General features: G+C 35.9%; 1 protein-coding gene across 4 annotated transcripts in view; it reads right to left on the bottom strand.

Annotated features, from left to right (window-relative positions):
• The window catches only part of ZC3H6 (zinc finger CCCH-type containing 6), a 63,014-nt gene that overhangs the window by 22,301 nt on the left and 27,106 nt on the right, over nt 1-13,607 (bottom strand). For all 4 annotated transcript variants that reach the window (XR_003437695.1, XM_027129052.1, XM_027129050.1 and 1 more), the window contains exons 4-6: nt 7,997-8,273; nt 5,398-5,531; nt 331-447 (exon numbers count right to left, since the gene is read on the bottom strand). Coding sequence is in view for 3 of the 4 variants with exons in the window: in XM_027129052.1 (XP_026984853.1) it covers nt 331-447; nt 5,398-5,531; nt 7,997-8,273 (528 nt within the window). In the remaining variant the exon portion in view is untranslated. The remainder of the gene's footprint in view (nt 1-330; nt 448-5,397; nt 5,532-7,996; nt 8,274-13,607) is intronic.

Genomic DNA, 13,607 nt, shown 5'->3' with positions numbered 1-13,607 from the left:
AAATGAGGATAATAACAGTGACTACAATTCACTGTGTCACTGTAAAGATTAAAACATTTAATATTAGTAATCTACTTTGAACAGTACTTGCCATACAGTCAGCATCATGTGTTTGTTAAATAAAATCTCATTTCAACAAGTTATATTACTGCCCCAGAATACAATTAAATGAGTTCTGATATACAGTATTCAATGCAAGATACATTTTGAAGAACCAGTTTTATTACAACTATATGAGAAATGAAAAAACTAACCACCCCCTAAAATGACTTTACATTTTAAAGATTATTTCAGAAGTTAAAATGATTTATGATACCCCTATAAATTTACCTTAATACATCTCCCTTCCAGAAAGTATTTACAGATTTGTTTTCCTTTATGTTCCACTGTGTGCTGATTAATAAATTCCTGAGTCATAACCTTCCATTTTTTCCCTGGTTTACTATACTGCAAGAAAAAAAATTATTTAAATAAAACATATGAAGTAGTAAAAAGGTATTAAAATGTATAGTCAAATGAATCTAGAAAGCAGTATACATTGATTATTAAAAGTAGTGAAGACTGGACATTCTGATGCTATTCATTTACTTGGAGAGAGATATGCTTCTAGAAAAGTGCTTATTGCTATACTAGTAGTTGCAAAGAACGCTATTTCTAATTTAATGAGGACATACAACTACATTTTTCAAAATAAAATTATGAAAATCTTGAAAATTAACAATAATACTTTGGCAAAGGTACAATAAAATATTTACTCTCGTGTACTGTTGATGGAAGACGTACAATATCCATACTGTTTGACACAAAATTTGTACTTTTCAGGATTATTCTGAAGGAATTATCAGGAAGGCACACAAAGAGTTATTCACAAAAATAACTACTGCAGAATTATTTACAAGTAAAACAAACAAACAAAACAAAATCTAGAAATACTGTACCCATCCAAAACTAGGAGACAAGTCAAACACATTATGATACACTTAGGTGGTAGAATATTATACTGTCATTAAAAAATCATGGGATGGAAAGACAATTTGGGGACATAAGAAAATGTTCACAATACCTTACCAAGTGAAAATGTGACCCCAGTTTATAATAATAAAGACAAAGAAAAAGACTAAAAGAATATACCCCTACCTTTAACAGTGTATGTCTCTAGGTATATCTCTAAAAAATTATAGATTGCTTGCGTGTGTGGTTATTTTGTACTTTCTATAGGAAAAAAATGGAGGATGCATTATCTTTAACTTTTAAATTAAGAAAATTAAGAAAAATTAGTATGTGGTAGAAAATCTCACAGCCCTACCTGTTTTTCTTAGTTCTTCTCCTCAGTCTCCTATTCAACTTTTGCTACAAGTATAAGAGGGTGGAGTAGCAAGAGAGTATGAAGCTTAGCCAAGCTAAGGACTTCCACTCATGAGTGCTATAAAATATCACTGTTTTTCAGGCTCTTAGCATGCACAGTGCCTTGAACATCGAGGAGCTTAATAACTATTGATATTTGCTCTTCTGATGTGATATCAGGTTTCCCTTTTCCCTCAATTTGTTAGAAGATGGAGAACAAAGCACAATCTACTGAAAACAGGAAACTGCCTCTCAGCAAACACTTAAGGAAATAGGTGGCTAAACTTAAATCTGACCCTCAGGGCTCCCAACTGATGAAATATACATTTTACTAGAAGGATTCTGAAAAAAAGTACAAGAATACCAGGAAAATAGAGAATCTTTGAGGTTCTTTTAAAAAAATACATATATATACCCAAATTGCCCAAGGAAAACGCAAAGAAACTGCTTATACTCTACTCTGATAGGATCATTTAAAATGTCTTAAATCTACGTAAATTTTACTTACAAACATTTTCTATTTCTAGGCTCACTTAGAACAGGTAGATATAAATGACCAGTTCACATATGCCTTCTGTACAAGGAATTGTGGCTGTAATAAAATAGGCAGCCAAAGAGAGTGCATTGTGCAAAGTCAATGAGCCAACTTGAGGAATATAACTCTGAAATTAAAAAGTAAAAATATTAGGTAATCACCCTCCCCCCCAAAAAAACGCTGAAAAATGTACCAAGTTGTACCTATATTTCATTAATAACTTACTCTTTCTATGTTACTTTCTAATGATACACCTCGTTGTCTTAACGGAGGATCGCTGGGGGCTGTTTTTTTTCCAGTTTAGTTCTGTTTAAACAAGTAGCAAGTACTGCAGTACCCATAACTATGGGAAAACTGACTATAATCAAGGTATTCTAGAAAATCTAAAGCAACTTGAACAAAATTTCAGGATAAAATAAAGTGCCTAGAAGGTCTTTTAAGCTTGAGCGTACAGAAGAACCACAAATGTCCTCTATACATTTAAAAAATTTTTAATTTAATTTTTATTTTATATAGGAGTATAGCTGATTCACAATGTTGTGTTGTCCTCTATCCTTAAGATCTTTTATGAACTATAAGAGCTGGAAGAATGACAGAAGTAATCTAGTTCATCACCCTTACTGGACAAATATGAAAACTGAAGATTAGTGAAGTTAGTGACTTGCCAAAGTTTACGTTTCATGTTAGGAGAATCAAGATAGAACTCTTTGCACTGTATCACACTGTTTCAAAGAAAACACAATTCAAGAAAGAGGGAGAAGGAATTCCCTGGTGGTCCAGGGTTAAGACTCTGCGCTTCTACCGCAGGGGGGCATGGGTTTGATCCCTGGTCAGGGAACTAGGATCCCGCAAGCTGTGCGGTGTGGCCAGAAAAAAAAAAAGAAAGAAAGAAAGAAAGAGAGAGAAGGAAAAGACAGAGAAAGGGAGGGAAAAACCAAACTACCCACTTGGTGATTTTAAAATTTATTTACTCTAGAGGATGTATTATATTGGTATAGGGAACAAGAGCATAAAAGATTTTTTAAATATACTAAAAGGAGGAGGAAATTAAAGGATCTACTGGGAAAAGAATATGTATTTATAAAAAAAATTTAATAGCTACTATAAAGACTAAAAAATTTTAGGAGTTTTATGGCCAAAAGACTGAATAAGGCTTTAAAATCCATCAAAAGTTTGCATGTTCTGTGACTATACTTGAGTTTTCAAGAAAATTAGTGTGGACATGCAGGTATTCCTAAATTTATCTGGCCTTTGGAGGATATTATACTCCTTGAAAAGGCAAGGGTAAAAATGGGTCTATGTTGGCCACTCCAAGTATGTTCACTCTACCCTGGATGGGCCTCCACCAAAGCACTCCTGAACATGAGCTGCTTCCTTGGACTCTGACACGCTCCTGCTTGTTTCTGGAACCGTAAGAAGAAATCTCTCATGAGAGCCAATAAACTGACATAGTGTTAATAACATATTTTAATCTTGATAAAGAAAGGAAACATATTCTAAATCTGATAAATGTAAAAGAAAGAATTTATTCTGATTTTCTACTACATGATAAAGAAATCTTTTAGTTGCAGCCCAGATCTGCAAACATCTAAAATGTCAGTGCTTGAAGAGGCCATTAGAATTAATACTGTATTCTAATTTTACAGATCGAGCAAACTGAAGCTCAGAGATAGGCAGTAACATGATCAACGCCACACTTCCTTGGAAGCTAATATTTTTTCACATATAGGGTATAAGTACTGAATATAGAAGAAGACTTACTTAGAAAACATTCACACTAATTTCGTCTAGTGAAAGCAGCACATCCTAGACATCTACACGTGTCTAGAAAGATGGACAGGCAGGTTATAGTCACCCAGAAATTCTAAGTTTGTTTCCATGGAGCGGTGAGTTAAGAGTAAATGTTAGTAGGTGTGTAGGAAAAAAGAGTTCATGGTCAAGTAAATTTTGAAAATGATGGGTTGAACAAAGTAAAACAGACTTCTTTATGCCTAACCTGCTCAGAGTGTTTAATACATTAATGTTGACTGAGAATCCCCAAGAGTAGCGTAGCATGTGCTGGGTTTCACAAATTCATTTGGGCCCAAACTTCTTTTTTCTGTTAACAACTCCCTAAGTAGTACCTTAATGAGTACATATTAAGAAATCTTTGCCCATTATCTTTAAACCCAGAAATGAGAAAACTGAGCATTTTCCAATTATAATATGTTACTATCCCTTTTCTTTTTTTTTTAATTTTTAAAAAAATTTTGCCCGCATTGGGTCTTTGCTGCTGTGCACAGGCTTTCTCTAGTTGTGGTGAGTGTGGGCTACTCTTCGTTGTGGTGCGCGGGCTTCTCATCACAGTGGCTTCTCTTGTTGCGGAGCACAGGCTCTAGGCGCGTGGGCTTCAGTAGTTGTGGCACGTGGGCTCAGTAGTTGTGGCGTACGGGCTTAGCTGCTCCGCAGCATGTGGGATCTTCCCGGACCAGGGCTCAAACCCGTGCCCCTGCATTGGCAGGCAGATTCTTAGCTACTGCACCACCAGGGAAGCCCCTACTATCCCTTTTCTATCAATCAAGGTTGCAGCTACTGATAACCCACCCTTGCTCTGTACAATTCAATCAAATCTTACTGGAACAGTGGCAGAATACAGGAATTGGACCACTCTAATCCAGAAAGTCGCTACAAGGTTGAAATGTACTGTTCAGAGTTCAGTTCAATTCAACATGTATTTATTCAATATCTACTATACACATAATTCATAAATTCATCTTTCCAACCATTTATACCTCCTTTTTTCTCTTTTAATGATTTCAACTGTAATAAGTAAGTGAATTTACTGCTATCTCCCTTCTTGGTCCTGCTACATATTGAGCTATTAGCATTTTATTGCCATTTGCATCTAGGGACCATGACTCCTAGGAAAGGAAAGTACAACAGAGAACTAACAGAACAAACATTTTTGCTTTCAGACATATCAATTTTATTTTGAGGTGCTTTCCAACTTACCGATTTTATTTCGAGGGCACCAAAACGTGCATCTGTGTGCTACTACCAAAACTAATTAAAACAATACTTCTTTTCTGGAGTTCATCTATACTCATTCGATCTGAACTGGAAAATTTTCATTTACTAGGAAAGTAGCATTAAAATCACAATGCTGGGCTTCCCTGGTGGCAGAGTGGTTAAGAATCTACCTGCCAGTGCAGGGGACATGGGTTCAAGCCCTGGTCCGGGAAGATCCCACATGCCACGGAGCAACTAAGCCCGTGCGCCACAACTACTGAGCCCACGTGCCACAACTACTGAGCCCGCGCACCTAGAGCCCGTGCTCCTCAACAAGAGAAGCCACCTCAGTGAGAAGCCCACTCACCGCAACTAGAGAAAGCCCACGCGTGGCAACGAAGACCCAGTGCAGCCAAAAGTAAATAAATTAAATAAATAAATTAAAAAAAAATCACAATGCTTTCTTTTGCAGCCAAATAAGTTACAAAACGGAAAAGCTCCTCTCCTCATTAAATATAAATTCTCAGTACCTCTTGAAAGTCATCTGTTCCTGAAAACACATTAGGCCCTTTATTGGCCCTTCCTCCACGGTCTTTGCGTTTGATTTTCTTCGGCAAGCCGCGTCCACGAGCAACATTAAAACTTTTAACCCTCTGTTCAATACCTAAAAAAGTTAAAATGTACTTCAGATAGTTAAAAAAACAGCACACTAGACAATCTACTAGTTTACAGGGAATAGCTTATTTTAAATAGTCTATAATGTACAGTGTATTCTTTTTTTCCCTTTAGATTCAGTGAAAACAATTCAGTCTTTACATTTTACTTCGTGGGTACTGCTCCTTATTGTTTTGTTTCTTAAGGGATGTTAACAACATAAGGAAGGCAAGAAACAAGGACATATACATGGCTGGAGAGGTCAAATCTAGTTTTATTCTTCTCAATTTTCCTTAGAATAAGCAATTAACAATGTTTTCTGTTTTTAAGAGAATTAAATATTACATTCATCTCTAAGGAAGACATTGTAGGTATTCGTGATTAATTTGTGGCAAATTGAGTTTCTACTGATAATGTTGAACAGACATCACATATATCTCCAAGCAAAATTTATACTTGTCTTTTACTTTTGAAAAACTTGATATTTAAAAGTCTCTAAAGAGATACTCAAATGACTAAAATTATATATTAGGGTAGTAAGTTACGATACAAAGTGATTTCTCATTATATCAAAGTCATACTGAACTAATAAGTTTTCTAATGATATTAAACCTACAAAATAGCCAATAGATATATAGAAAAATGTTTCACTTCATTAAAGAAATCAAAGAAATTAAAAATTTAAAGATAACATAACTATTTTCACCTCATAGAATAATGTTGGTAGGGATTTGGAGAAATTGGCATTTGCACACACTGGCAGGGGTGTTATAAATGGCTACATCACCTTTTTGGATATCAACTTTGTATATGGATCAAAAATCTTCAAATGTAGCTATGTCTTTTGACTCAATTCTATATTTCAGCATTTACTCTCAAAAAAAAAAATGTTTGCCAAGATGTGTATAAATATGCAGGGTTAATCACAGAATTTTTAAAAATGGGTGCAACTTAAATCCCAAATAATTACTAACAAACAAACCTAACAGTTTAGTAGACAAATTATGGCATATCTATTTAATTGAATAGAATGTAGACATTAAAATCTACTCATTAACATCAGAATGACTGAGGTACAATTCACAGTTAAGGGAGAAAAACAAGTTATAACAGTGTATATAGTTTTTTGTTAAAAAATAATTGTCAAAAAATTCTAGACGAATGTATACCGGGGAATTCCCTGGCAGTCCAGTGGTTAGGACTCCGTGATTCTACTGCAGGGGGCCTGGGTTTGATCCCTGGTTGGGGAACTAAGATCCCACAAGCTGTGGCACAGCCAAAGGAAAAAAAAACAAAGTATACCAAAAATATTAATAGTAATTGTCTCTGGGAGTAGGGATTCAAACTGCTTTTGTTTTATCTTTGATCTTTGCTGGGTTATCTTTTCTACACATAGAAAAAGTTTTCTACATTTGACCATATATTATTTTCATAATTCTGGGGGAAAAATGAAAGTCAAAATAAAATGCAATACTCAATTCTTTCACAGAACAAACAGAAAGAGTTTGAAAGGAAGAACCCCAGGTGGGAAGGGATGAACAAGGCCTCTACATTCCCCTTATTCCCCAAGTGGAATGATCCCTGACACCACTATGTCTGGACTCCAGGAACAAACTTACTAATTACAATAGCATATGCATAGACAAATTCCTGTCTCTTTAGTTCAACAAAGCCTAGATCCACATTTTTCAAAGGAATTTTGCTTGGAAATCAAGAAAAAATAAAGCCATAAAAATAACCAAATTTACTCGTAACTGATTCCTTTTTTCAATGATAATTAAATGATAGTTACATAGGGCTTGGTGCTCACTACTTCACCTCAGCCTCATCTCGCTCCAGTTTTCTTGAAGCAGACATATTGACTGGACAGTTCTTAAGGCTGATTTGACCCTGATGTTACCCATAATTTCTATGGCAATCTTGTACTGGTCTCTCCAGGGACGATGTACCTCAATATAGCAGATGAATAGGTTATCACTCCAGAAATTTCTTTAGATTATGTTCTTATTTCTGATCCTGAAGGATGTCTATAGTCCTGAGTACATTTACATAGTGAAGATGATCACTACATTTTAAAGCCTAATAAAAGAATAGCTTCCCAGGATTCTGTCCTTAACAGGTCTAAAACATAAAGTAACCCAGAGTAACAGAGACAGCTGAAAAAGGTAGGTTATTTCTTTCAGTATATTGATACCATATAGAAGGGAGGGGAAAAACATAACAGGAAAGTTGTTCTACATTTTTATACACTTTAAAAATATTAAGAAATCTTTTAGATTCAAATTTTAAAATATCATGCAGATTGAAATATTTGTAGATTTTTGTCCTCAAGGTCTACAAATAAAAAAAAAACGAATTCAGGAAGCACAGGAATAAGCTGATCATGAGAAAGGGCAAAGAAATTTAAGATTTTACTTCATATTTACCTGTTTTAATAAGGTTCTCATATTAAAAAACAGACAATTTCAAACTTACCTTGCTGAATCCCTTTCAATCTTTGTTTTTTCCCTGGTTCTTTAGAAAAGGATGATCCTAAAGCAGTATTTGAGGTTTCTTTAGCTTGCCTGTATTGTTTCAGCCGACTGGCAAAATCTTCCTCTGTTTCCTGACTGTAGTTACCAAAGTTGTCATCACTGTAGTTACCAAAGTTATCATCACTGTAGGTACTGTACTCATCATATTCTTTACTTTTAAATTTTCTGTTATGTTGACTCTTCTTTGATGCCATGTAGCTTCCTGATATATGTCCATGCTAAGTGAAAACGCACAACCGTTATCAAGATTTTTCAGTTATATATAGGAATTGATAGTAACACAGGACATCTTTTCCCCCCCAGAAAGCTGGGAGAAAGAAGGGGAAAAGACAGTTATTAGTTCTGCCTCTTGGTTAGAACTTATCTATGGCACTATTTAAAACTAAGTTCAAAAAGCTAAATGCTACTCTGATGTTATTAAACATTATAATGTTCATAGAACATTGCTGGAGAGTGTGTCTTGTTCACTTTTTGTTTTCCATGCCCATGTCTTATGTTTCTCATGCTCCATGCCTCAATATTTATACACATAAGAGTACTTTAAAATCCATACTGTCATACAAAAATTCCGTCTCCAAAAAACTGAAGAGGTCTTTTTGAAAACAGAAAAAAAAAATAGCGAAATAGCTTGGAGCAAGGGTAGAAAATATATAGAGTCTCCTAAGATTCAAAAATTCCCACATGACACGTTTAAGCATATTATATTTAATTAAAAAACTATATGTAAAGTCAAATTTGTAAAAAGAAAATATTTATATTTGAGGTCTAATAGAAAAAACAGAGATTTCCCTAATAGTAAAAAACATCTAATGAATAAATTGCTCATTAGAAACTATTTATTGCACTTATACATTATTAATTTTATTGCTTTTTACTAAAGCATGTAAAAACAAAAAATACATCGTAGTCCTAGAAGTTCATTTAATGATAGTATTCAAGTATATCTCTATTTACTGAAATATTTTTATTACTTCTATCATATCTGTTGTCAATTTTTTTATAAGAAAGCAAGAAAAAAATTGCACATAGGGCTTCCCTGGTGGCGCAGTGGTTGAGAGTCCGCCTGCCGATGCAGGGGACACGGGTTTGTGCCCCGGTCCGGGAGGATCCCACATGCCGCAGAGCGGCTGGGCCCATGAGCCATGGCCACTGAGCCTATGCGTCCGGAGCCTGTGCTCTGCAATGGGAGAGGCCACAACAACTCTGAGGCCCGCGTACCGCAAAAAAAATTGCACATAATTACAGCTTGAGGATCTAGAAAAAGTCAGACCATGACTCATTTTCAGTTTAGTACATTTTAAATGTGATATAAAAATACTGCCCTGGCAGAATACCAACACGAGACTGTGTTTTTAATAAAATGCAGAGAACATACAGAGTGAAGTAAGTCAGAAAGAGAAAAACAAATATCGTATATTAACTCATATATGTGGAACCCAGAAAAATGGTACAGATGAACTGGTTTGCAGGGCAGAAACAGAGACACAGATGTAGAGAACAAACGTATGGACACCATGGGGGGAATGCGGGGGTGGGGGGGCGGGTGGTGGTGGTGGTGGTATGAACTGGGAGATTGGGATTGACATATATACACTAATATGTATAAAACAGATAACTAATGAGAACCTGCTCTATAAAAAATAACAATAAAATAAAATTCAAAAAAAAGTAAAATTCAGAGAAATATTAAGTCCTTTTCAGCAATTATAAAATAGAGAAAAAGTATATAACTAAAGCAATCAAGAAAATCAATTAGCTCATCAGTTTTAAATTTTGAAGACATTATATTAGATTTCCAAATTTTTTTAAGCAACATTTTTAAAGTTTATAAACTGTTCTCAGTCTAGCACTTCAGAAATTCAGAAGGGGATCTACAATTATAGCCAAAAGACTGTTTCTTACATTTAAAAAAAAGCCACTATGAAAATAAAACAAAAAATAATTGCTTTGATTAAGTTGAAGATTTATTAGTTGAGTGGCACTTACATTTCCTTTTATAAAAAATGTGATTACATTAATTCTTCAAAAATATATTTCAATGCCTAATGAGCAAGGATTACTCTCTGTTAATGGGCGAGTACGAATTTTTCTCTAGAGATTAGATGCTTTTCACAAAAGCTTTAAGTCTTAATATTAATCCAATTCTCTGATTTTTCACAGCCTTTACAAAAATAATCTCCATAATTCCTACTTTTTCAAGCAGAATTATCCCTAAACTTTCAATCCATCCCTCCCTTGTTTTCCCAACTGCAAATAATCCTAATAGCCCTCTAATTATGCAAACCTCAGGGCTTCTTCTGCAGTGACAGACTCTAATGTGGCTTGCTGCAGTGCTTAGTGTTTGCATCAGGGCACCACCCATGCGGTGCAAGCTCTCCAGGAAGCGCTAAATGAATGAGGGGTTACAGAGCAGCCCCAGTTCTCTAGGAGAGTATCTCCTCGTGCTTCACATGTTCACCATTTGGAATGAACAAAATGTACTCACCAGCAAGGATCTAGCAAGTATTTTTAAAAGCCCTCCTAAAGATAAAAGAAATGAAAAAGACTATAAATTTTACTGAAGGATATAGTTTCTCCAATCACTTTGCTTATTGATTATTAGGCTATCTACCTGCTAGAATGTCTGTGGGGGCAGATTTGGTTTCTGTTACACAGGCTGTCACTCTAAGCATGAAATAAGAGAACAGGAGACCCTGAACAAGGATGAGGAAAAAGGAGATATATTAAGTACTAATTTAATAGCTAATTTAATAGCTAGATGCTAATACTATATTCTATTGTCGGCCTATAACTGTAGAAGTGTCATACAGTAGATACTCGTTATCTAATCAAATGAGATTTTTAGGATATACTTTCTAACCTCAGTGAGTCAACACTAAACCATATGTGAAGGAAATGATCCTGAACTTTCTCTTCTAATGGCAGACTAGGTAATTTAATTCAGATCAGTCCTCCTCCTAAAAAAATGCAGCAAAGATAGACAAGATATTTCTTTCAGACCACTGTAGACATCAGAGAGCTAACAAATTAGTGAAGGATTACTGAACCGTTTCCCATGGAGTAGATGAAAATCCCCAGAAGTGAGCAGTACTTGGAGCTGTTTTTGCTCTGAAAGCATCAGCCCAGCATGAAAAATCATCTGAAAAGGTTCAACAGCACTTTTGACTATCCTTTCAATCTTTGGGAACAAAAGGAGTCCAGAGTCTGGAAAAAGCGGAAGCCTTAGCGACCCCCACCCACCAGAACTCAGAAAGTCTGGGGTTTTTCAGATACATGCACACTGACCTGAATACTCCTCAGTGCTCCTGAGAGCATCAGGATTTTTCTAGCACAAAATAATATTCAGATTGAAGATTCTGTTCATACAGTGCAACATATTTAAGGAAGACATAAAGTATATCATGTTGTTTTAATTTTTTTTCTGTTTAAAACACATCAAATAATGTTTGCACTTGAAGAGGTAGGTGGCACAAAATTCATATACTGAAGCCCTCACCCCCAGTACCTCAAAATATGACAGTGTTTAGAGAAAGGGCCTTTAAAGAGGTGATTAAGTTAAAATGAGGATGTTAGGGTGGGCCCTGATCCAATTTGACTGCTGCCCTTGTAAGAGGAAATTTGGACACACAGAGACACAAGGAGTCCACGTGCACAGAGTAATGACCATGTGAGGACAAAGCAGCACGAAGGTGACCATCTACAAGCCAAGGAGAAAGACCTAAACAGATCCTTCCCTTGTGGCCCTCAGAGGAAACCAAACCTGCCAGCACCTCGATCTTGGACTCAGATCTAGCCTCCAGACTGTGAGAAAATAAATTTCTGTTGTTTAAGCCACCAGTCTGTGGTATGTTGTTATGGCAGCCCTAACAGACAAATCCATGACATAGTCTTTATTTTCAAAGGTTTAAAATTTGTAGCATATGTCTTATAAAATATTTTTTTAATATCAGAAAGCAAAGAATGAAATTGAAAGTTTAATTTTTCTCTTTAAAAAGCAGTAACTCAAAACCACAGTGAGATATCATTTCACACCAATTAGGAAGGCTGTTATCCAAAACAAAACAAACAAACAAAAACAGAAAATAACAAGCTTGACAAGGATGTGGAGAAATCAGAAAAATCTCATGCATTGTTGGTGGAAATGTAAAATGGTGCAGCCTTTGTGGGAAACAGTTGGTAGTCCCTCAGAAAGTTAAATGTAGAAATAACATATCATCAAGTAATTCCACTCCTAGGTCTATACTCCAAAGAATTGAGAGCAGGGTCTCAAAGAGATACCTATACACCCACGTTCATAGCAGCATTATTCACAATGCGCAAAAGGTGGAAGCAATCCAAGTATCTATCGACAAAATGTGGTATATACATATAATTGAGTACTATACAGCTTTGAAAAGGAAGGAAATTCTGATACGTACTACAACACAGATGAACCTTGCAAAAATTATGGTAAGTGAAATAAGCCAGACACAAAAGGACAAATACAGCATGATTCCACCTATATGAAGCACCTAGAGCAGGCAAATTCATAGAGATGGAAAGTAGAATAGTGGTTACCAGGAGTGGAGGGAGGGGGAAATTAGGTATCATTGCTTGATAGGTACATGGCTTCTGTTTAGGAAGATGAAAAAGTTTTGGAAATGGACAGAGTGATGGTTGCACAACATCATAAATAAACTTAATGTCACTGAACTGTATATTTTAAAATGGTGAAAATAGTGAATTTTTCCAAAGACATACAAATGGCCAACAGACACATGAAAAGATGCTCAACATCACTAATCATCAGGGAAATGCAAATCAAAACCACAAGGATAGGGCTCCCCTGGTAGCACAGTGGTTAAGAACCCGCCTGCCAATGCAGGGGACACGGGTTTGAGCCCTGGACCAGGAAGATCCCACATGCCGCAGAGCAACTAAGCCCATGTGCCACAACTACTGAGCCTGCGCTGTACAGTCCGCAAGCCACAACTACTGAGCCTGCATGCCACAACTACTGAAGCCCGTGTGCCTAGAACCTGTGCTCCACAACAAGAGAAGCCACCGTGCACCGCAATGAAGAGTAGCCCCCGCTCCCTGCAACTAGAGAAAGCCAGCACACAGCAACAAAGACCCGATGCAACCAAAAATAAGTGATTAATTTTTAAAAAGCACAAAAACCCACAAGGACATATCACCTCACACCTGGCAGAATGGCTATCATCAAAAAGACAAGAAATAACAAGTGTTGGTGAAAATGTGGAGAAAAGGGAACACTTGTACGCTGTTGGTGGTAATGTAAATTGGTGCAGCCGCTGTGGAAAACAGTACAGAGGTTTCTCAAAATATTAAGAATAGAACTACCAAATATCCAGCAATTCCACTTTGGGGTATTTTCCCAGAGAAAATAAAAACACTAATTCGAAAAGATATATGCACCCCTATGTTCACTGCTGCATTGTTTATAATAGCCAAGATATGGAAGCAAGCTAAGTGTCCATTAACAGATGAACGGATAAAGAAGATGCAGTATATATATATATATATATATATATATATATATATATATATAT

This window comes from Aethalodelphis obliquidens, unplaced genomic scaffold (genome assembly GCF_003676395.1).
Source record: "Aethalodelphis obliquidens isolate GAN/ISIS:26980383/991018 unplaced genomic scaffold, ASM367639v1 scaffold35, whole genome shotgun sequence".
NCBI lineage: Eukaryota > Metazoa > Chordata > Mammalia > Artiodactyla > Delphinidae > Aethalodelphis > Aethalodelphis obliquidens.
Note: the sequence above shows the minus strand (reverse complement) of the source record. Positions and strands in the feature narration are given on the sequence as shown.